Source organism: Octopus sinensis, linkage group LG1 (genome assembly GCF_006345805.1).
Source record: "Octopus sinensis linkage group LG1, ASM634580v1, whole genome shotgun sequence".
Lineage (NCBI taxonomy): Eukaryota > Metazoa > Mollusca > Cephalopoda > Octopoda > Octopodidae > Octopus > Octopus sinensis.
Genome location: NC_042997.1, coordinates 39,414,775 through 39,438,864, shown reverse-complemented (window position 1 = coordinate 39,438,864; position 24,090 = coordinate 39,414,775). Strand labels below are relative to the sequence as shown.

The following is a 24,090-nucleotide window of genomic DNA, read 5'->3' as shown; positions in this document are numbered from 1 at the left end:
AATGAGGCTAGTATGCTCTGCTGGGTTTGTAATGTAAGTGTTCATGTTCAACAGAGTGCTAGTGTATTGGGAGAGAAGTTAAGCATAAGAGGTATTAGATGCTGTGTGCAAGAGAGAAGACCGTGTTGGTTTGGTCATTTGATGCAGATGGATGCCGACAGCTTCATAAAGTGTTGATCTCTCAAAGTAGATGGAACATGTAAGAGTGGGAGACCCAGGAAGACATGGAGCAAAGTACTGAAGAATGACCTCGGGATGCTGAACATTTCAGGCAAGATGACAAAGGATGAGGATGCCTGGTGCCATGCTGTACTCAAGAATACTCATGATCCACAGTAGATTTGTTAAGTCCGGTCCCACTGATGGGGAGGATTGACCAACAAGAGTCCTGTACAAGTGCCACTTAAAACAGCACTCATGGCAGTGCCACATAAAAGTACCCAGCACACTCTGTAAAGTGACTGGCATTAGAAAGGGCATCCAGCTGTAGAAACCATGCCAAATCATACTGGAGTCTGGTGCAGCTCATGAGCTTACCAGCACTGGTCAAACCGTCCAAGCCATGCCAGCATGGATAACAGATTTTAATGATGATGATGTACGTTTATGTACATATCATCATCATCATTTAACGTCCACATTCCATGCTAGCATGGGTTGGATGGTTTGACTGAGGGCTGGAAAGCCAGAAGGCTGCACCAGGCTCCAATATGATCTGGCAAAGTTTCTACAGCTCGATGCCCTTCCTAACGCCAACCAATCCAAGAGTGTAGTATATATATATATATCTCAAAATAAGCAACAAGGACATCCAGAGGTAATGCAGTACAATCGTTTCATGCAACTCCATTTAATTGAACAATGCAGCCATTACATCAATTTAAAATGCAGAACAATCCTCAGCTGCACAAAGACATAGAATTTAATTAAATTAAAACAGATGGACACATTAGTATAATTATACCTAAAATCTCCAAGAAGTTAAGGAGATAGACAAAGAACATGCTGCCTTCACTCTAGCATAGAAGCTACTAAGGTATCAAGAATATGAACATTGTTACAGGCTCTGCTTGTCACTGAGTTTTTGTTTTTATGAGGTCAGTTTTTAATTTATAGACTAGTTTATCAAAACCTCCGTATATCTAATGCTGAGAGAACAAAGGGGCAGTATCTGCTAGGGGTAGGGCTGATGGAGCAGACAGAAATCATAGTTGGTATAGTCATAAAAATCAAGACTTATTAGAAGCAATATCATGAGGTTTGGTAAAGGAAAACTTAAAACAGAGTGTGTGAGAGTGTAAGAGAGAGAGAGAGAGAGAGAGAGAGAGAGAGAGAGCTTGTATGTAAGAGAGAGAATGTGAGTGTAAGAAAGTCAGAGTGTGCATGTCTGTGAGGGAGAGAGTGAGAATGCATGCGAGAGTATGTGCAAGAGAGAGGGGGGAGGAAGCAAGAGAGAGAGCGTATGTGTGTGCAAGAGAGAGAGAGAGTGTGTGTGGTGTGTGTGTGTGCAAGAGAGTGTGTGTGTGTGTATGTGCATGTGCAAGAGAGAGAGAGAGTGCGCAAGAGAGTGTGTGGGTGTGTGCAAGAGAGAGAGAGTGTGTGCATGAAAGCATGTGTGTGTGTGTGTGCAAGAGAGAGTGCATGCAAGAGAGAGAGAGAGAGAGACTGTGTGTGTGTGTGTGTGTGCAAGAGAGAGTGTGTGCATGACAGAGAGTGTGTATGTGTGCACAGGAGAAAGGGTGTGTATACACGAGAGAGTATGTGTGTGCACAAGAGAGAGAGAGTATGTGTGTGTATGCAAGGGAGAATGTGTGTGTGCAAGAAAGAATGTGTGTGTGTGTATGTGTGCAAGGGAGAATGCGTGTATGTGAGTGTGTGTGCACACGCATGCATGCATATGCACAAAAATGGTTCGCAAAATATGTGAAGAGGAAGGTGAGTTTGAAATTCAGAATGAAAGAGAGATTACATTGCAACAATATTCAACACCATAATTTTCTTCCCAACAACTTTTCAGCTATTATATCAATGCTCTGAAGCCTATCACAATCCATTCTAATTCCAAATTCACAACTTGATAAATTATTTAACTGAATATTGATTTTTCTCTACATATACACTCACAAATCCCCCATACACACACACACACACACACACTTAGAAAGCATGCAAAAGTGAATGAATTCCATTGTGATAGAGTTTTTTTTTTTTTTTGTTTTTTAAATTTTGCCTGTTTACATAGGCCTATACATTTAACACAACCATCTATTTCTTGGTTCAAAATGGAGCACATTGATTTGGAAACAGTGGTTTGTTAAAAGGTTTATGCTGCAAGAGTTCTCCTTTCAGATTTGCCACTACACAGATATGTAGCTAGCACAGGTTTGGCTGCAAGTAAGCTATGAAGACAATCCTACACTTGTGACAAATCTGAATTTACAATTATAAATCAAGAGTCTTTGAGCCATTACATATTACATTAAACAAGTGAGAAAAAGGTGAGGGGAAAAGAAGACAAGCCAAAATAAGTTTATTTTAACACACACACATATATATCATCATCATTTAACGTCCGCTTTCCATGCTAGCATGGGTTGGACGATTTGACTGAGGGCTGGCGAACCAGATGGCTGCACCAGGCTCCAATCTTGTAAAAGCCAAAAAATACATAAAGGCTGCACAAAACCATAAATATCAAATGCTATTACTTGTAAACTCTAAGAAGTAATATTTGTCCAAATTAATGTTTTTGATATACATGGAAGCTTTAATATGTCAATGTCTAATTGGTTTCTTAATCCAAATTCACAAACATTTGGAAGTCTGCAATTTTTTGCGAGTATTGAAACAAGTGTAAAACTTTTATTAAACTCTTTTCACTTTCTACCTGTCCTTAGGTCTGTATCTACCATGCTTATTGCTAATATATCTGCTTTCCTAATGTCATTGAGTTGGGTTCATAGCAAACACACTGGCTAATCAGATTGTGTAAGAAGATTGTATCTCTAATGACAAGTATAGAAAGGTTCTCAAGTATGTGAACTACTGTAAAGATAAAGTTGTTCTAGATAACTTACAGGGAACTCAAGCCACTAGCTCAAGCTCCTTCAAAACCATTCTACTTACATTGTTTTCACTTCAGAGAAATGATAGAGGACTATACCCTTTTGATGCACACCTAAATGAGGTCAATGTAAGTGACGTTTAGTTACAATTTCTGCGGGTTGATGTCCAAAGAAAACATGGATATTCCCCTCCTTTTCAGACAGTATATCTAGGGCCACATTATCTAAAGTGTCCTTAACTTATTTTTAAGGTGAAGTATAATAAACAAGATCTGACTATTATTTACAAGGGTTAAGCAATCATACAGTGGTTCCTCGGTGGCTGTATTTTATTATATGAGCTGTTTTCTAGACTATTGCTAGCTGCTGAACAAAAATTCACAATTTAGTCAAGAGTAAGGGCCTCTTTCAAGACATTTGAGACTGGTAGGAGAGTGAAAGAGAGAAAGACATCCTTTAACCAGAAACCTAGTCTGAATGTCTGCAATAGATTGAACTCTGTTAAAGGCTCCCAAAGCTCAAGGGCCATGTGGTGGTGCTAAACCAGACAAGAGACTATGTCTACCACCCAAGAATACTTAATTGAATTGTAACACCACAAAACTGATAGACATTTCTATTCTCCAAAATTAATGGCACTACTTTATAAAGAACACTCACAATCATGAGATCATTGTTTCAAATTCCCAGGATGGGTGGTGCATTATGTTCTTGAGTAAAACACTTCATCTTGATTGCTCTGTGATTGCTTCACCACTTGTTCAGGCAACATCAATTCGATGGCAGGAGTGAGCTAATGTACAGCACATACATTGGATCATTATAAACAAATTATTTGTGCAGGTCGTTTGTCAAAAGCTGACTTTCAGCAACCATGCCATGCCTAACTAGAATTCACTCCCTTTTCACCGAACTAGCCAACTAAAAAATATATTAGTTAGTTAGTTAATTTTGGCTCAAAAAGCAAAAAGCAAGGCCATGTAGGGGGACATGGAGTTATGTACAGGGTGGTGTTCATGTAAAGAGTTCAGGCCACTTGTGGTCGAGGGAGACTTTGAACCGAGCGGTCGTCGGCATCTTCACCATCTCGTCCGGCAGCTTATTCCACGGATCCACAACCCGAACGGAGAAAGCCCCTCTCCTTCGATTGAGATGAAATCGTCGCAGATAGAGCTTTTCAGAGTGACCCCACAGCCAACGCTCTGGAGCAGGAGTGAAGAACAGCTCTTTCGAGAGGTTACACTTTCCGCTTCCTTCTCAGTTTTGCTAATTCATTCATTACACTGACAAAGCAACATTAGTGGCCAGCCTAAAACCTTCCTGCATACAAAGGCCAGTTTACAAAAGCTACAAAGCATTGTGACACTACTACTACTACCATTATCTTGATTCTGTTCAATATAGCTGTATGGTTAGAATACAAGACCATGGGCCAAAATGTTTAAAGTTTGCCTCTTACTGCAGGCATTGTATTTGTGCTTCTAAGTAAAGCTAATAAATTTCTGCTTCAGTTTCTTGAACAGCAAAATAGTTAAAGAAAGAAAAGAAAAAACCCCAAGCCTCTACTCCTACTTCATAACGCTATGGTTAACATCAAAAAAGGGCATCAATTGTCAAATCAGTTTTTCCACCCATGCAAGAACATGGAGAAAATGCTATATATCTTTATATAACTTCAAAACTTTTGACTGAAACTTATTAGCATCATGGCATTAAAATACTAATGAAAAGAATCATTTACCATTTATAAATATACTGACAAAAGAGAAATATATATACGCACACACACATATATATATAAGAATTTTTTGCGCAATGAGATAAAAAAAATCAAGGCTGTGTAGATATGAAAACACTTATAGATAGGTCTTACAGCTGTTTCTAGGATATTTATTAATTATATCCCCATACATATATACATATACAAATATATATATATATATATATATATATATATACATATATATATACAGTACATACAAGGCTAATCTAGTAGTATATAGAGGAGTTAGAATATATAAATAAACACCCTTCATTAAGCTGGAAGTAAAATAATTTTCAATGTGAGAAAAACTACCATTCATAGTTAATTGTATAAAATCATCAATACAACCAAGCTTATATTGTGGTCTACCACTAATCACTAATTTAATTGGCAGGTAATTGCCTCCTTCCAGTAGTAATTAGCATTTTGGTTCTTGCTTCTGTTAGCAAATTTCAAGGATAACTGTAGGTTAAAATACACAGTAACATCATTAAAAAAAATCATGATACAGGAAGGCTTTGAATGTTACAACAATTAAATTGAAGTTTCTAATTTCAGAAAACTGAATTCATTAAAAATTTAATTTGGAAACAGTTCTTGAAATTAGCTAATTAATATAAGCACTAAAAACTGGCAGTAGATCAACAAACGAACTTGATAATTATACTAATCCACTGCTAAAAATTAATTTGTGGTGGTTAAACCTAAAGGTTATCATCTCAAACAACTTTTGAAAACCTCCAGCAAGACAGAATAGTACACAGCATGGTCTGCCAAGCAGTAAATAAGTACTACTAATCTCTAAACTGAGAATACTGCAATGGTTGTGTAACTATGAAACAGCACAAAGAAAAAATAAAATAATAAAATATATATATATATATATATATATATATATATATATATATATATGCAATACATTGCAAAACCACGCTATGTAGACATAGGTTGTATGTACTAGTTAAACCTAGACAAATGAATGTGTAATACACATAAGTTTATTATGCATACACACATGCACACTTTGAATGTAAAACTAGAAACCTTTCAGAATTGGTCATCAGAAAATTCAAAAGAATGCATCAAAGAATTAGATCACAGAAAGCTGAATAACTACGCTTTAACAATTTCAGTTATAAAATTGCATGATCACAGAAATATATGACTAATACAAAATTTTCTTTCGTGATTTAATGCTATGTCCATTCAGTATTTTAACAATGTTAAAATACTTAAAAAATTTACCAACAGTTTATCAATGAAAAGAAATCCACTATTTGTTTCAAACCTCTGAATTAGTTGGGGGTGAATAATTCCAGATTAGAGAGAGGTAAAGCAAAATAAAGAACCTATAAGAATTGTTTAATTCAGAAACTTTCTTACTGGGAGTATATTGATTGTTCTTAAATCTGTTGACCAGTAAATGAGCATGACTGCATATAAGTGCACTTCCTCATCTTAAATTAACTTTGACAATAACAAAAGAATAACATTTCTATCTTGAAAATTGGTGCATTAACATGTTTGTCATCAAGCATCTGATTCTAATTGCACTCACGATTAAAAAGGTACACCAGAGATTACCTAGTTTCAAGTCTAGTGATAAACTTTTTAAATGACAAAAAAAAAACAATAATAAATACACTTCAAAATTAGCAAAATAAAAATGAACCCTGCACGTGATTAACAATAAGCATTTTTATATGATAATGATTATACAAAAAAAAAAAATTTTAAAAAGCCAGCGAGCTGGCAGAACCATTAGCACGCAGGGTGATATGCGTAGCCGTATTTCGTCTGCCATTACGTTCTGAGTTCAAATTCCACCGAGGTCGACTTTGCTTTCATCCTTTCTGGGTCGATAAATTAAGTACCAGTTATGCACTGGGGGTCGATGTAATCGACTTAATCCGTTTGTCTGTCCTTGTTTGTCCCCTCTATGTTTAGCCCCTTGTGGGTAATAAAGAAACAGATAATGATGTCTATACAAAAAAAAAACCCATCTTATCTACTAAATTCATGGGGTTACTCAGTAAGGAAAGAATGAAGCATAGTTTACAACATTATCATTTAAATTCACATTGTTTTAAATTAATCATGCCTTCTCTCATAGCTTTGGAATTTTGATGATGTGATTAGTTAATTTTTGAGAATGACACTGTAGGGTAGGTGTGAGAGGCCAGAACTGGTCTGTTTGAATATAAAACATGTAGAATGTTTGGGCTGGATATGGCCAGTTTAAATGTGTTAAACTGACATTTTTGAAGGTTTTATTAGGTATTGGAGAAAATCCATCAAAGCATGAAGCATACATGAATGTTTAATCTGACTGTTTACTCTTTTACTTGTTTCAGTCATTTGACTGCGACCATGCTGGAACACCGCCTTTTAGTCAAGCAAATCGACCCCGGGACTTATTCTTTGTAAGCCTAGTACTTATTCTACCGGTCTATTTTACCGAACTGCTAAGTGATGGGGACATAAACACACCAGTATCGGTTGTCAAGCGAAGTTGTGGGGGACAAACACAGACACACAAACATACACACACACACACACATATATATATATATATATATATACATATATACGACAGGCTTCTTTCAGTTTCTGTCTACCAAATCTACTCACAAGGCTTTGGTCAGCCCAAGGCTATAGTAGAAAACACTTGCCCAAGGTGCCACGCAGTGGGAATGAACCCGGAACCATGTGGTTGGTAAGCAAGCTATTTACCACACAGCCACATAAAACATCTTTTTTTCCTAATTTAGTATCTCTACCACACAACCATGAAACTTGATAAGTATACATTTAATATTTGCCTGTATACTATAACATACAAAAAGTTGCTTGAAATAAAGTAAATTTCACTAACAATGTAACATACAAATATTGCAGAAAGTAACATTCTGATTAATGTTTATTAACAGGAACAGGTAATGCTGAACACACTAAGATTTGAACTCAGAATGTTGGTAAGATGAATGTACATACTGTATTTCATCAAGATGTTTGTTGGCTCATCCACTATTGCCTTGAATATTGCTGAACAGTCTGTGAGGAAAACTCAACAAAATAGTAGGCTATAACCACACTACAATGACTGCAGGACTATGATGCTGGACCACTAACTACAAATTTCAGAGTTCAGACATTACTACATGTAAAGCATAACTATATGTAACCATTGTATTGTTTCTTTGCATACATCTCAGTTTTCTTCGGCATCAGATTGTTCAGGGTTGAACAGGTAATGGCAGGAAAAGCAACAAAATGCAAAAATAATTCATACAACAATATGCAATTGCCTAAAGTTACTGCTAAACACTAAACAATAGAATGACTATTTTTTTTTTAAATCATTAACATTAATCCTTTAGCATTCAGATTTCCGTTTTATTTATTCATACTTTTGAATTAAGCATGTATTATGTGATAACTTCAAGACTTCAATGATGATGTTTGTTTATTCTTACACTGACACTGTAGGATGGATGTGAGAGGCAGGATCAGGCCAGCTTGAACATAAAACCAAATATTTTGGCCAGATATGGCTGGTTTAACCCTTTAGTATTTAAACCGGCCATATCCGGCCAAAATATTTGGTTTTATGTTCAAACTGACCAGATCCAGGCTCTCACACCTACCCTACAATGTTATTCTACATTAAGTAATTACACCATCAAGATCTTGAAGATATGAGATCATGCATGATTAATTCAAATCAGTGTGAACCAATAAACATATTGTTTGATAGAATAATCTGAACACTAAAGGGTTAAATGCTAAAAGGTTAAATTTTTTTAATATTTTACATGAATTCATTTCTTGAAAAATACAAGGAGGAAAATGAACATGAGAAAAAAATAAAAAAGAACAATACCTTTACATCGTAATACCCAGACACTGATGGTTTTTCGTAATTCATAGATATAGTGTTGGCATTGTAGCCACAAGTATCTGCTACCTCTTGAATCATATCTGCTACCTTTTTAGAAGCTGGCAAGTAAAATTTGCGTTTCTTCCTTGGATTCTTCTTATCTACCAAGTCTCTAATGATGCACACTATTGTATTATTGGTAGCCATACACACATCCTATAAAAAAAAACAATGAGAATTTTGTTTTAAGTGGCAACGAAATTAGAAATAATGATGAAATATAACATTTGTGAATTTAAAACCAAATCATGAATACAAATAATGGATAAATATTTTCAGCATAAATTCGGCATTTTTAGGGGAAAGGGCAGATTGATTACATGAACCCCGTTATTCATCTGATGCAATTTTATTGACAACAAAAGGATGAAAGGCAAAGTCAACCCCATAAAAATTTGTATACAGAATTCAGTCATAAGAAATACTTCTAAGCATTCTGACCAACACACAAATGATTGTCAGCTTGCCACACCTTCAGGTGTATAAATAATGAATGAATATTTTAAATTGATTGAAAGCTTTTTATAGAAATAAGTGAGTACATGATATTCACTGTGAGATATTAAAGGCATTTATCACTATAGAGACCCCATGATTGAAATAAGTGTAAATCCTAAACCATTAATGCTAATGTTTTCTGAAACTTAACTCATACTTTGCAGCGTGGAAGGTGTTTGTAAGCCATTTAAGAAACACACAAAAGCCGTTCAATTCACTTCAACATTTAAGTTTAATTTGTCAAAATATTTTCATCACTTTAAGACCGCGACCTGTTTACTGACAAAATCCGTGCTGCATCTAGCTGAATTGAACGGCTTTTGTGTGTTTCTTAAATGGCTTACAAATACCTTCCACGCTGCAATTGTTTTCGCTTCAGCACACGGTCTCAGATCAAATCACTTGCTATGCGAGTACATCTCCGAAACTCATACTTTTTTCTCATTGAAATATTACAACTGAATAAAATTTGTATTAACAGAGATAAGTGCAGTTGATCATGGCAAGATTTGAACTTAGAACATTGAGAGGAATTAACTAAATACAGAAAGGCAATTTAATTTAGCATTTTGATTTAATGAGTCAAACTAGACTGATGCAAAGAATGTTTCAATTTAAACGTTTATAGGTCAATGTATCATCTGAACACCAGACACTCTCAGAGTGGTCGGAGTTAGGAAGGGCCTCCAACTATGGAAACCATGCCAAATCAGACTGGAGTCTGGTGTAGCCTTCCAGCTTGCCAGCCCTGGTCAAACCGTCCAACCCATGCCAGCATGGGCAACGGACATTAAGTGATGATGATGATGGAAAAGCATGAGCTAGGTGAGGGTGAAAAAAGTTGCAATCCTGAGGAATAAGGACTGATTAAAGTGTTTAATGTGAGGATCAGAGACATGGAACAGAGTAAAGGATATGGGGAGGAGAAGAGATGCATAGGATGGGTGGGCCTAAATGAAGAGGGTGTGCAAAAAGCTAGTTCAGAAAAGTTAAGGTCAATGAAGATGCAAAAAGAAAGAACTCCAAGCTGTTATCTCAATAGTTGAAGAGTGATAGTCAGTGAATTATTGCCAATCAATTGAATTATACATCTTAGACAACATCGTCATCATCATTTAACATCCGTTTTCCATGCTAGCATGGGTTGGACGGTTCAACTGGGGTCTGGAAAGCCTGAAGGCTGCGCCAGGCTCCAGTCTGATCTGGCAGTGTTTCTACAGCTGGATGCCTTTCCTAACGCCAACCACTCTGAGAGTGTAGTTGGTGCTTTTTATGTGCCACCTGCACAGGTGCCAGACGAGGCTGGCAAACAGCCACGATCGGATGGTGCTTTTTACGTGCCACCGGCACGGGGGCCAGACGAGGCTGGCAAACAGCCACGATCGGATGGTGCTTTTTACGTGCCACCGGCATGGAGGCCAATCGGGGCGGCGCTGGCAACGGCCAACATCTAAAGGAAAATGAGTATGTGAAGATGAGATTGAGATCATGTACAAACAACTTTTGTTGAGAGTGTGGTACTGAGTCAGAAACAAAGACAGCAAATGTGGAGTGTTTTTCTCAACAGAGGTGCTACTAACAGCCAAGAAATGATGGCTAGGAAGATTCCACAAAAGCTAGTGAAGACACTCTTGGTAAGAGATGAGAAGATACTGGTATTTAGGATCCAGGAAAGCTTACAAACTGCACAATAATCTTTTGCTCTTCTGATGGCAATTTTGCATCAGTTATAGTGGTTGGTGACTTCTAAAGTTTGTAAGCAGTTTTGTACTCACACTGTAAATCCCTTCTGGGGTTTGGGGGTTTATAGGCTTTGTTTGTGTGAAGGATGTGAAAGAACATGTCAAGGGGGATGGTTTCAGTCACTCAGAAGGGTAGCAATCAAATACATTTACTGTTATAAGTTGGCATAGAAATGGCAGAGCTATCTAGCTCAGAAAATGAAAGCATTGTTGGGTAAAAGGGTGTTCAGACACTTTTGTTTTGATTAGGCAGTGATCAGACATTCCAACTGATGCAAAGATTGTCATGGCTGTGTAAAGGTTGAGTTTCCATTTGAGAAACAGATCAAAAGATGCTTGGTGTGTGTCTCTCGAAGGTACAAGAAGGAATTGGAGCAGGCAAAAGATGACAAATGATTTGATCCCTATGCCAGCAATGTTGCAGTGGAAGACGTGTGAAAGCCATGAGCTGTGTATACTGAGTCACTAAGAATGATGATTCCAGACTGAGGTAAGATGCAACAAGAGATGAGATAGTCAAAGAGGTGAGGCTGAGTTTTGGGAATGATAGAAATAACAGATAAATTTAGAATAGAAAAGAAAGGCTGAACTAGAGTAACTGGAAATCATTGCTGCTGAAATCAAGGTGAGAAAGGTAGGTTGTGGGGGGGGAAAGTGAATTCTATCTACATGCACACGTGACTTTTTCAAGCAAATTTAGAGTAGAGTGTAGCCTGAACAGCAGAGTTGGAGCAGAGATTTATGTAAGAGAAAAAACAGAATGAGTGGTTTGTGTATTTAGTTAGTGGGGAGAGGGGAATCTAGGTTACCCTAAGCTCCCTAGAGGTTAACTAAGAAGAATTTTCCAGCAGGTTTGTTTTCATTCCTGATATATTTCAACTTCATTTTCTAAGAGGAGAGAACACAATTCATTCTGCTGTAAATCATCACTTCACTCCCTATAAGTAGCCTAGATGGAATGCAGGAAAGCCCTTTGAAAGCCTGTACTTACTGAGAGCACTAGTTACAAGCTTGAGAAGAGGATACAGATTCATACACCAGCTGATAGAGAATTCTCCTAAGATATTACACAAGGGCTTCGATTTGTGATATCTAGCAGTAGGCCTTTACTCAGAAACTTTTTCCACCTGTAACCCTGATAAACAGTAGCAATACACAAAAGAACGGCAGCAGAATATTAACAAACTAAGAAATCTGTTCTAAATGCTTACAGCATAGAAAAGTATGCTAGATACCCAAGGTCAATAGAGTGGTGTTAAACCAAGTAGTTTGTTAGGCGCAGGAGTGGCTATGTGGTAAGTAGCTTGCTAACCAGCCACATGGTTCCGGGTCCAGTCCCACTGCGTGGCATCTTCGGCAAGTGTCTTCTGCTATAGCCCCGGGCCGACCAATGCCTTGTGAGTGGATTTGGTAGACGGAAACTGAAAGAAGCCTGTCATATATATGTATATATATATATATGTGTGTGTGTATATGTTTGTGTGTCTGTCCCCCTAGCATTGCTTGACAACCGATGCTGGTGTGTTTACGTTCTTGTCACTTAGCGGTTTGGCAAAAGAGACCGATAGAATAAGTACTGGGCTTACAAAGAATAAGTCCCGGGGTCGATTTGCTCGACTAAAGGCGGTGCTCCAGCATGGCCGCAGTCAAATGACTGAAACAAGTAAAAGAGTAAGAGTAATATTACCCATAAAATTAAGGAAAAAGGTTAAAAACAACCATTTCTGCTTTATTGTTTATTATTAAGCAATAATAAATCTTTGAACGATAGGAGCAAAATAAATAAATAATGAAATAGTTTAAGCACAAGATTTGGAAATCATAAAAGAAAGCTGCTAATAGTTGCTCCGAATCAACATTTAGAATAGACATCTAAGGAACTGGCAAATGTCAACTTCATGAAGAGAAATTGGTGAATATGAGACATTCAATCAATAGTTGCAAAATGCTAAACCCAGGAAAATTGCAAAAAGCTGTCATAAACTGCTCCAAATGGAATCTATATATATATATAAATATATATATATATGTGAATTTCAATATCTAGTAAGTTGTAGAAAACAGACAAGCAAAAATATATTCCTTCAACAACCAAATTGATTCAGTCTTAAAACACAAAAAAAAATTAATATTGTGTTTGTCAGCAAAAATTGAAGAATACTTTAAAATCAAGTTTGCTATTTTCTGCAGGCTAAAATACAGCCTATTATGAATATAAAGAAACCTATAAAACAGACTAGCAGCATCAAATACATAGAGATCATCATCATCATCATCATCGTGTAGCGTCCGCTTTCCATGCTGGCATGGGTTGGACGGTGCAACTGGGGTCTGGGAAGCCAGAAGGCTGCACCAGGCTCAGTCTGATCTGGCAATGTTTCTATGGCTGGATGCCCTTCCTAACGCCAACCACTCCATGAGTGTAGTGGGTGCTTTTTACCTGCCACCTGCACAGGTGCCAGACAAGTCTGGCAAACGGCCACGGTCGGATGGTGCTTTTTACGTGCCACCGGCACGGAAGCCAGTCAGGTCGGCACTGGCAACGGCCACATTTGGATGGTTCTCTTATGTGCCAGCAGCACTGAATCACAGCAACAATTTCCATTCATGTTGATCGATTTTGATTTTTGATTTTGTCATTTTTTTATTTAGATGGTAAATCTAAATGATAAAATTATTTTATTAACCTCACTCAGATGTATGAAAAGTAAAATCAACATCTAGAAAGATTTAAAGTCAAAATATACACTGATAAAACACCAAGGTCAATACTAGTGTCCAGTGTAGAAGACACCTAACAGACATGTCATATTTCTGAATTTTGGTTTACTTTTAATTAAGCAGAGATAGTTAAGTTAAGTTAAGTTAATTTTTTGGCTCAAAAAGCAAAAAGCAAGGCCATGTAGGGGGACATGGAGTTATGTACAGGGAGGGTGTTCATGCAAAGAGATCAGGCCATTTATGGTCAAGGGAGACTTTGAACTGAGTGGTCGTCGGCATCTTCACTATCTCGTCCGGCAGAAGAACAATAAGGGTCATTCACAAATTTCAGGCTTTGCACCTCTATGAGAAACACTTATTATTATTGTCAGATAAGCAGAAATGGTATATTTTAAAGTTATCTTTTTTTTTTTTTTAATGGGTGGTATGGTTAACAAGCATTTTGACTCAACTCCTATAGTGTTGACCTTGGATGTCTTTAGTAGAGTTCGTGCTTTCTACAAACATGTGGAATGAACCATCAGTTGAATGGTAACTTTTACATGCTGTGCCACTTTCAACTACACTTTCTCTTGCATAGGGCTACAGTTAGTCAGAAGGCCTACAGCTGGAGGAATCTTGGGTTTGTGGCAAACATTTTAGGAAGCTAACCTGTCGGCTAATGCATAATTCCATTTTCTCTTCTAATCCAATTTAAAACTGATGTCACAGCAAAAACAGAATTTCAAGAGGCCCGTGATTTTCAGTTGAGCTACTTACAGACACAACACTGACAATTTACAGCCACTCATGAATACATTTTCCCTTTACAACAAAAACAAAATTTGACATGTGCTTAGTAAATCATCATCATTATCGTTTAGCGTCCGCTTTCCATGCTAGCATGGGTTGGACGGTTCAACTGGGGTCTGGGAAGCCAGAAGGCTACGCCAGGCTCCAATCTTGATCTGGCAATGTTTCTACGGCTGGATGACCTTCCTAACGCCAACCACTCCGTGAGTGTAGTGGGTGCTTTTTACGTGCCACCGGCACAAGAATTTATATACTAGTTAGATTTGATATTCACATTCTTAAAACTACAGCTAAAAGTGCATGATTTTAATGGAATGGAAACACTCCGTCGGTTACGACGAGGGTTCCGGTTGATCCGATCAATGGAACAGCCTGCTCGTGAAATTAACGTGTAAGTGGCTGAGCACTCCACAGACATGTGTAACCTTAACATAGTTCTCGGGGATATTCAGCGTGACACAGAGAGTGACAAGGCCGGCCCTTTGAAATACAGGTACAACAGAAACAGGAAGTAAGAGTGAGAGAAAGTTGTGGTGAAAGCGTACAGCAGGGATCACCACCATCCCCTGCCGGACTCTCGTGGAGCTTTTAGGTGTTTTCGCTCAATAAACACTCACAACGCCCGGTCTGGGAATCGAAACCGAGATCCTATGACCGCGAGTCCGCTGCCCTAACCACTGGGCCATTGCACCTCCACAATGATTTTAATATGCTTCAATCAAAACAAAGTAAGAAAAACTAGGTATGCAGTGCTTGAGAAGACCCAGCAAGCCAAGTGAGATAATAGTCGTGGCTGATGCCAGTGTCACATAACTGGCCCCTTCACTTGTCAGACAATAGGCCCTGCTTGTGAAGACCGGTTGAACTGAGTAATTGTAGTTGTAGATGAAGCCAGTGCCACATCACTGACACCCAGTCCAGTGGGACATAAGAAGCACTATTCGAGCATGACCAATGCTAGTACTGCCTGACTGGTACCCATGCTGGTGGCACATAAACAGCACCATTCGAGCGTGGCCAATGCCAGTGCCGCCTGACTGGCTCCCATACCAGTAGCATCTAAAAGGCACCCACTACACTCTCGGAGTGGTTGGCATTAGGAAGGGCATCCAACAGTAGACATCTTGCCAAATCAGATTAGAGCCTGGTGCAGCCTCCCAGCTTGCCAGTTCTAAGTCAAACCATCCAACCCATGTCAGCATGGACAGTGGACATCAAACAAAGATGAATATGATGAATCTTAATATTCATAATCAGGTTCTGTTAAACTAGACATACTCTGAACTGAGAAGCCAAAATCCTTTTCCCAGTCATGTTTTCCAATCAATCCATTAAGCCCAAAATAGAGCTACCAAGAATTACACACAAGACCATACAAAAATACCCAATATAATATAAATTAGCAAAGTAATGAATCCCACCAAATTAAAATTCTATAAATATTTTCAAATCTTTGCCCTTGAAGCTGCATCTTTGTAAAGAAATTAGAAACAATATCTTTGGTGATAACACCAACTTCTAACATGCCAATATAATACAGTACATCAAGCGCAGGAGTGGCTGTGTGGTAAGTAGCTTGCTAACCAACCACATGGTTCTGGGTTCAGTCCCACTGCGTGGCATCTTGGGCAAGTGTCTTCTGCTATAGCCCCGGGCCGACCAATGCCTTGTGAGTGGATTTGGTAGACGGAAACTGAAAGAAGCCGGTTGTATATATGTATATATATATATATATATATGTATGTGTGTGTGTCTGTGTTTGTCCCCCTAGCATTGCTTGACAACCGATGCTGGTGTGTTTACGTCTCCGTCACTTAGCAATTCAGCAAAAGAGACCGATAGAATAAGTACTGGGCTTACAAAGAATAAGTCCCGGGGTCGATTTGCTCGACTAAAAGCGGTGCTCCAGCATGGCCGCTGTCAAATGACTGAAATAAGTAAAAGAGTAAAAGAGTTAGCTTATTATATTCATTAAAGAAACAGGTTAAATTTTTATAATTCTAAAAGTTCCCATTGAACAAACCAATAGCATACAAGTAGCAAGTAAAACAACTAGGTACAATAACGCACATCAAGTACACTTGATACAATGTTTATAAACCTTGTTGAGAATAAAACTGCACACTGAGGTTAGGTTGTTTAACCTTGAAGACGGGGTGCAGTCTGGTATGCTGCATTTTCTCCGCTATTCAGTCAGTTTCTCTATGACTGCAGAATCTGGTAGTGGCCAGAGCAGAGGCAGTCATAGTAGACTCAGTTGGAATGCAACAGTTGCCAGCACTTATCTCCAGCAGTGTACATGCCAGCACATTGTTTGGAGATAATAATGTTATATAGATGCAGTTACTATTTGTTGTATGCAGAGGCGGAGTGTTCTTCAGATGATGGTGTAGTAGTGAATATTCTGGAGTGATAACACACACAGTGACAAAAGTCATGCGTGCTGGATCCTGCTGACTTAAACTATAACCATTGCATATCCACATGATAGGAGCAGCTTTTTTGGAAGGTCCCTAAACTGACATATACCATCTTAAAAATGAACAAAACATTCAGAGGTAAACTTACAGATTGTCATAAGAAAATATATGATCCTGGCTGGAATGTTGGAATCAGAAATGGAAAGGAAAAAATATCATGATATTGAATAAAAGTAAAGATGAATAGCAAAAGCTATACTAAAGCATACTAAAAACTTAAGAACTTTGGCATCATCATCATCATCATCGTTTAACGTCCGCTTTCCATGCTAGCATGGGTTGGATGATTTTGACTGAGGTCTGGCGAACCAGATGGCTGCACCAGGCTCCAATCTGATCTGGTAGAGTTTCTACAGCAGGATGCCCTTCCTAACGCCAACCACTCTGAGAGTGTAGCGGGTGTTTTTACGTGCCACCAGCACGAGGGCCAGTTAGACGGTACTGGTAACAGCCACGCTCAAATGGTGCCACCTGCACAGGAGTCAGTCCAGTGGCAATGACAATGACTTCGCTCGAATGTTTTTTTCACGTGCCACCAGCACAAGTGCCAGTGAGGCGACACAGGTAACAATCATGCTCGAATGGTGTTGTGTCGTTAATTGGCAAAAAAAAAATATGAGCATCCCCAAGTATAACATAAAAGTAAAAATTACTAGGAATGTCACAAGAGTGAATCTTTTTACCCAGTCTTACAGATGATAGATATTAAATGATGAAGATAAACTGATACTGTTATCAATGTTGCTAGACTACTGCAGAGAAATAATGGAATGAAAGATATAGTCAATACTGAGAGAGAGACAAATGCAAACAAAGCAGCCCCAAGTATTTAGATGTGTCAAATACTCAAATGACAGAGCATACATTTATGATTGAATTTGCATATATTACTTTATACGTGTTTACTTAGGAAATGTATCAGTGCTGCAATGACCAAACAGATAGACTGCTGAACAAAACACTTGTATATCCAGTTATATTTAATGTTCAGTCACATAGCATCAAACTAATTGATAAAAAGCAACAGATAAAGCTCAAGTTTAATAATTACTTAAATAAGTTGTGAGAATAACCACAAGCATTCAGAGATTCATAATTGAGAACTTTAAATTCACATTTCTTACACAACACTGTAAGTAATTTGCAATTTTAATTTTCTTAATAAAATGCACAGAATTTACTAAATGCTAATACATTTTGCAGGGTGTTGAAGTAATCAAGGTTGTGAAATATACCATGCAATTCTGATGAACAAAAGGTTCTAACATAAATGTGGCACATAAAAAGCACCATCCGAGCGTGGCCGTTCGCCAGCCGCGTCTGGGACCTGTGCCGGTGGCACGTAAAAAGCACCCACTACACTCTCAGAGTGGTTGGCGTTAGGAAGGGCATCCTGCTGTAGAAACTCTACCAGATCAGACTGGGCCTGGTGCAGCCTTCTGGCTTCCCAGCCCCCAGTTGAACCGTCCAACCCACGCTAGCACGGAAGTTAGACGATGATGATGATGTTTATGTTATTTGTGATATGAATTGGACTTAAAGTATTTCCACTTTCACTTAACCCTTCAGTATTCAGACTAGTCTGTCAAATGTAACACTTATTTATCAATATTGCTTTGAATTAATCAAGCATTATCTCGTAGCTTTGAGATTTTGATGATGTGACTGTTTATTTTTAGAATGACATTCTAGGGCAGTTGTAAGAGGTCAGATCTGGCTGGTTTCAGCACAAAGCCAGAAGAACATTTGGGCCAAATGTGGCCAGTTTAAATACTAATGGCTTAAAGAAAGTTATCTTTAACCTCAATAGTTTTCTATTGTAAATAATACAGCCTGGTACAACAGTGCATTTACTTAGGTTTAATTTTACAAATGTAGAAACTAATTCTCATGAAAGAAAACCAAAAGAAATTTCATATTCCCTTTTGCATCCGAATATACAATACTCAGGAGGTTGAAAAGTTGTAAAATTAACTTTGGCTACAAAACCCCAAATTTAACACTGAGATTAAATGTATCAAAGAAAGAAAAAAACTTTTTCAGGGTTAGCTTTTACAATAAATTTTTCAAATATAACCCCTTAGCATTCATATTATTCTATCAAATATAATACTTATTCATCCATATTGTTTTAAGCTAATCATGCAATTATTTCGTAGCTTTAAGATTTAGATGATGTTATCACCTGCTTTTAGATTGACATTATAGGTTGGTGTGAGATACCAAATCTAGGCAGTTTTAACATATTTGGGCCGGATAAGGCCGGTTTAAACACTAAAGGGATAATAACTGAAATGGGAACTATTTTTCAAATATATTTACTTCTGCTGACAATATTTTAGCAATATCAAATTTTGGTATATATTTTATATTTAAAGATTAGTATTTTAAAGCTTCTGAAATTAGGTGAAATTAATAAAAAAAAATCCAAGAGTTCACGCTTCAAGCACAATGCTACCCAACATCTTTAGATGAAGAAAGTAATAAAATAAGAAAATTAATATTTTATATATGACAAGTTCTAAGTGGATACTATTAAAACTAGGAGTGGAGGCGCAATGGCCCAGTGGTTAGGGCAGTGGACTCGCGGTCATAGGATCGCGGTTTCGATTCCCAGACCGGGCGTTGTGAGTGTTTATTGAGCGAAAACACCTAAAGCTCCACGAGGCTCCGGCAGGGGATGGTGGTGATCCCTGCTGTACTCTTTCACCACAACTTTCTCTCACTCTTACTTCCTGTTTCTGTTGTACCTGTATTTCAAAGGGCCGGCCTTGTCACTCTCTGTGTCACGCTGAATATCCCCGAGAACTATGTTAAGGGTACACGTGTCTGTGGAGTGCTCAGCCACTTACACGTTAATTTCACGAGCAGGCTGTTCCGTTGATTCGGATCAACTGGAACCCTCATCGTCGTAACCGACGGAGTGCTTCCACATTAAAACTAGGTGTAACATCAGAGTTAGTAATTATTTTAATGTAACCACAGGGAGAAGTCGCAGGGAGAATTGTCTTTAATAAGCTGGTGCCAGGAACATAAATTAACATGCAATTTTGATGGAAGGTTTTACTTTATGCCACTTTAAAACAGAGTTTTAAACTAGCCATTGCCATATAACAGAATGGTCACTATTGTTCCAAAATAAGGAAAAAGAAAAAAAAACATTATTATATCCTTCCAAGTCAATAACTTATCTTAACAAAGAACATTTATTCACTACTAGCAGTATCGCCCGGCGTTGCTCGGGTTTGTAAGGAAAATAACTACATAAGCATTTTTAGAGATGTAAAGTATAATAGCCATCTCAATATGGCTAACCACAAAGGGGGGGGGGTTACTGTAGCTTTTTATGTTCTGAGATTTAATAATAATTTTTTAAAGAGTTACTTCCCTTATACATGCCAAAAATGCATTAAAAATGGGAAAAATTGAAGGTAAATTTTTTTTTAAATCGTAGACTCATCGTAGACACGCGCTAATACCCAGAAGGGCTCGATATGAATCACGACTATAAGATACCCGGTTTGGTTAAACTGCACTGCAAAATGTGGGAATAGTTAGGAATCTAAATCGTAGGAGACAGACAGCACACAACCTCACTTTTATATATAAAGATAACAATATTGATTTCTAATACAAGCACAATGCTATAAATTGACATGTTAGAGAAGATTTCATTGATTACATCAATCTCAGTAAATTACTGATACTTCTTTCATCAACCTCAGCAGGACGAAAAGCTAAGTTGAACTCGGTGAGATTTAAAACCAGAGAGGTGTAGCTAAAAGCTGCACAGCATTTTTGCTTGCTAGTCTAAGTCTGCTAATCCACCACTCTTGCTATAACATTATAACAATTTATTTTACTGCGGTAATATTACTACTGACTATTACTACTAAGGTGGTGAGCTGGCAGAATCACTAGCGTGCCAGGAAAAATGCTTTGTGGCATTTCCTGTCTTCACATTCTGAGTTCAAATTCTGATGAGGTCAATTTTACCTTTCATCCCTTCAGTGCTAATAAAATAAGTGCCAGTTGAATAATTAAGCTAATGTAATTGACTTACTCCCCTCCTATAATTGCTGGCCTTGTGCCAAAATTTGAAACTAATATTACTAACACCGACACTACAACTGGTGCACCCAGTAATTTACACCTAATTATTTATACACTATAACCACTTTAATACTAATTAGAAGTTGCCAAGGTTAACTTTGCCCCTCATCCTTTCAGGGTACATAAAACAAGTATTGGGGGCCAATGTAATCAACTTACTCCCTCCCACCTACCAAATTTGCTCCCACCAATTTTGCCAATATTTTAAACCAATATTAATTTCAGTATTATAAAAGTATTGAAGACAGCCACGCAAAAAAAAAAAAAAAAGAAAAGAAAGCACCAATATTTATATATATACATAATATATAATTGACACTTATGATCTGTAATACTAACTTCAGGAAACCTGCCAGTCACCTGTTCACCTACCAGTCTGGTGGGTAAACTAGTCAGATTGACTACATTCTCACCAGGAAACAAAAAGGATGGCTACTTATAAACGCCAAAACTTTCCCAGGTGAAGAATGCACCCCACAATATAAGTTAGTAGTTAGCAACTTCAGGATCAGGGCTAAATGGTTGCCCAGAAGACAAGTGTGGAAAAGAAGGGTCTGGAAGCTTAAGGATCCTCTGAATGGACAGGGATTTAGAGACATATTACTTGAAGCTTTGATTAAAAAGAGGATATCATCATCATCGTCGTCATTTAACGTCCGCTTTCCATGCTGGTATAAGTTGGACGGTTTGACTGAGGACTGGAAAGCCAGAAGGCTGCAACAGGCTCCAAACTGATCTGGCAAAGTTTCTACAGCTGGATGCCCTTCCTAACACCAACCACTCTGAGAGTATAGTGGGTGCTTTTTATGTGCCACCAGCACTAGGGCCAGTCTGGCAGTACTGACATCGACCATACTTGGATGGTGCTTTTTATGTGCCACTGGCATGGGAGCCAGTCAGCCAGAACAGGCAATGACCATGCTCAAATGTTGCTTTTTACATACCACCAGCACTGGCATTGACCACACTCAAATGGTGTTTTTTACATGCCACCAGCAGGAGACCAGTCAGGTGGCATTGGCATCAACGACGCTTAAATGGTTCTCTTTACATTTCTAGCCAAAGATAAACCTCTGTACTTGGCTTCTGACATGGAGAAAGCCTTTGATAGGAACCCCTGATCCCTTAGCTGGTGGTTAATGCAGAAACTAAGGATAGATGAGTGGTTGATGAGAGATGTACAAGCCATGTACAGAGATGCTGTCAGTAAGGTGAGGGTTGGCAATAAGTATAGCAAAGAATTCTGGGTAGAAGTAGGGGTTCACCAAGGATCAGCCCTCACTCCTCTCTTGTTCATCATAGTCATCCAGGTCGATGCCAGTGCTACATAACTCTTGTTCATCATAGTCCTCTAAGCAATAACAGAGGAAATACTGTTCTATATTTAACAGAGGAATTCAAGACAGAATGCACCTCTATGTTGATGACCCTGCTCTAATAGCTGAGTCACTATCAGAACCAGAGAAGTTTCAGGTGTGGAAGCAAAGTCTAGAATCAAACAACGATGATGATGACTTGCCCAAGTCTGCATTATTTCCCATCCTTCCCAGACCAATAATATAAAGTTTTTTCAAGCATAGGCACTAGGTCTGAAATTTGGGGGAAGTGGGTACCCAACACCACTAACCTGAAAACTTGACATTATTTTATCAACCCTGAGAGGATGAGAGGCAAAGTTGACTTTGCCTGGATTTGAACTGAGAACATGAAGATCCTGAACAAATGCCAAAAAGAGTTTTGCCCAATACTAACAATTTTGCCTATCCACAAACCATATTCCAAGAAACAATGGATCTTGTACCTTAGTAAGGAAACAATATTATTATTATTATGCTTTTGAGTTCTGAAGAATCAGACACTTTGTTTTTCTCAGAAACTTTTAGCCCTTTAGCATTGAAACTGACCATATCTGGTCCAGATATTCTGTTTTATATTCAAACCAGCCAGATATGGCCTCTCTCACCTCCCCTGTAATGTTATTCTAAGAATAAACAATAACATCATTGAAATAATATCGAAGCTATGAGATAATGCATGATTAATTGAAAATAATGAGAAATAATATTCATTACATTTGACAGAGTAATCAGAATGTTATAGGGTTAAAAATGTTATGAATTTGCAATTTCAAACTGAACAAAGTCGATTTTGAAATCAGTATTCATAGTTTGCATTGGACACCAAAATTTGGTTAGTGTTTAGTAGTAATAAATATACATGTATTCAGTATGTTCATATGAACTAATTGTAATTATAGATTCCTGACCAATGAGGCCTTGTGTTGAATTTCTGCTGCATTCCTGAACAAGGTATAACAGTGTTATTCTAACAATCTCAAAGATATAAGAGCTCAGTAAGATGCATTAGGAAGTAGATCTAATTACAAAAATATCTGCTTCAATAAAATATATATTAAAAAAAAAATATCTCAAAATGGAGGAAACTAACTTCCAAATAAAAAAAAAAAAAGTTGAAATCTAAATTTTATTTCTTTTTATAAACAGGAAAAGTATTTTATTATAAAACTAGCAGTATCGCCCGGCGTTGCTCGGGTTTGTAAGGGAAATAACTATATAAGCATTTTTAGAGATGTAAGGTATAATAGCCATCTCAATATGGCTAACCACAAAGGGGGGGGGTGTGTTATTGTAGCTTTTTACGTTCTGAGATTTAATAATACATTTTTAGAGAGTTACTTCCTTTTTATAATAGCAAAAAAATACATTAAAAATGGGAAAAAATGATGGTAAATTTTTTTTTAAATCGTAGACTCATCGTAGACGTGCACGCTAATACCCAGAAGAGCTCGATATGAATTACGACTATAAGATACCCGCTTTTGGTTACACTGCACCGCAAAATGTGGGAGTAGTTAGGAATCTAAATCGTAGGAGACAGACAGCACACAACCTCACTTTTATATATAAAGATATAAAATGTAACTATATCCCCTAAGAAAAAGAATATGGAGACA

At 37.7% G+C, this 24,090-nt stretch overlaps 1 protein-coding gene across 2 annotated transcripts in view; it reads right to left on the bottom strand.

Moving 5' to 3' along the window:
* The window catches only part of LOC115217393 (ubiquitin carboxyl-terminal hydrolase 47), a 110,853-nt gene that overhangs the window by 60,571 nt on the left and 26,192 nt on the right, over positions 1 to 24,090 (bottom strand). For both annotated transcript variants that reach the window (XM_029787079.2, XM_036499569.1), the window contains one exon: positions 8,714 to 8,926. In XM_029787079.2, coding sequence (XP_029642939.1) covers positions 8,714 to 8,926 — 213 coding nt within the window. The remainder of the gene's footprint in view (positions 1 to 8,713; positions 8,927 to 24,090) is intronic.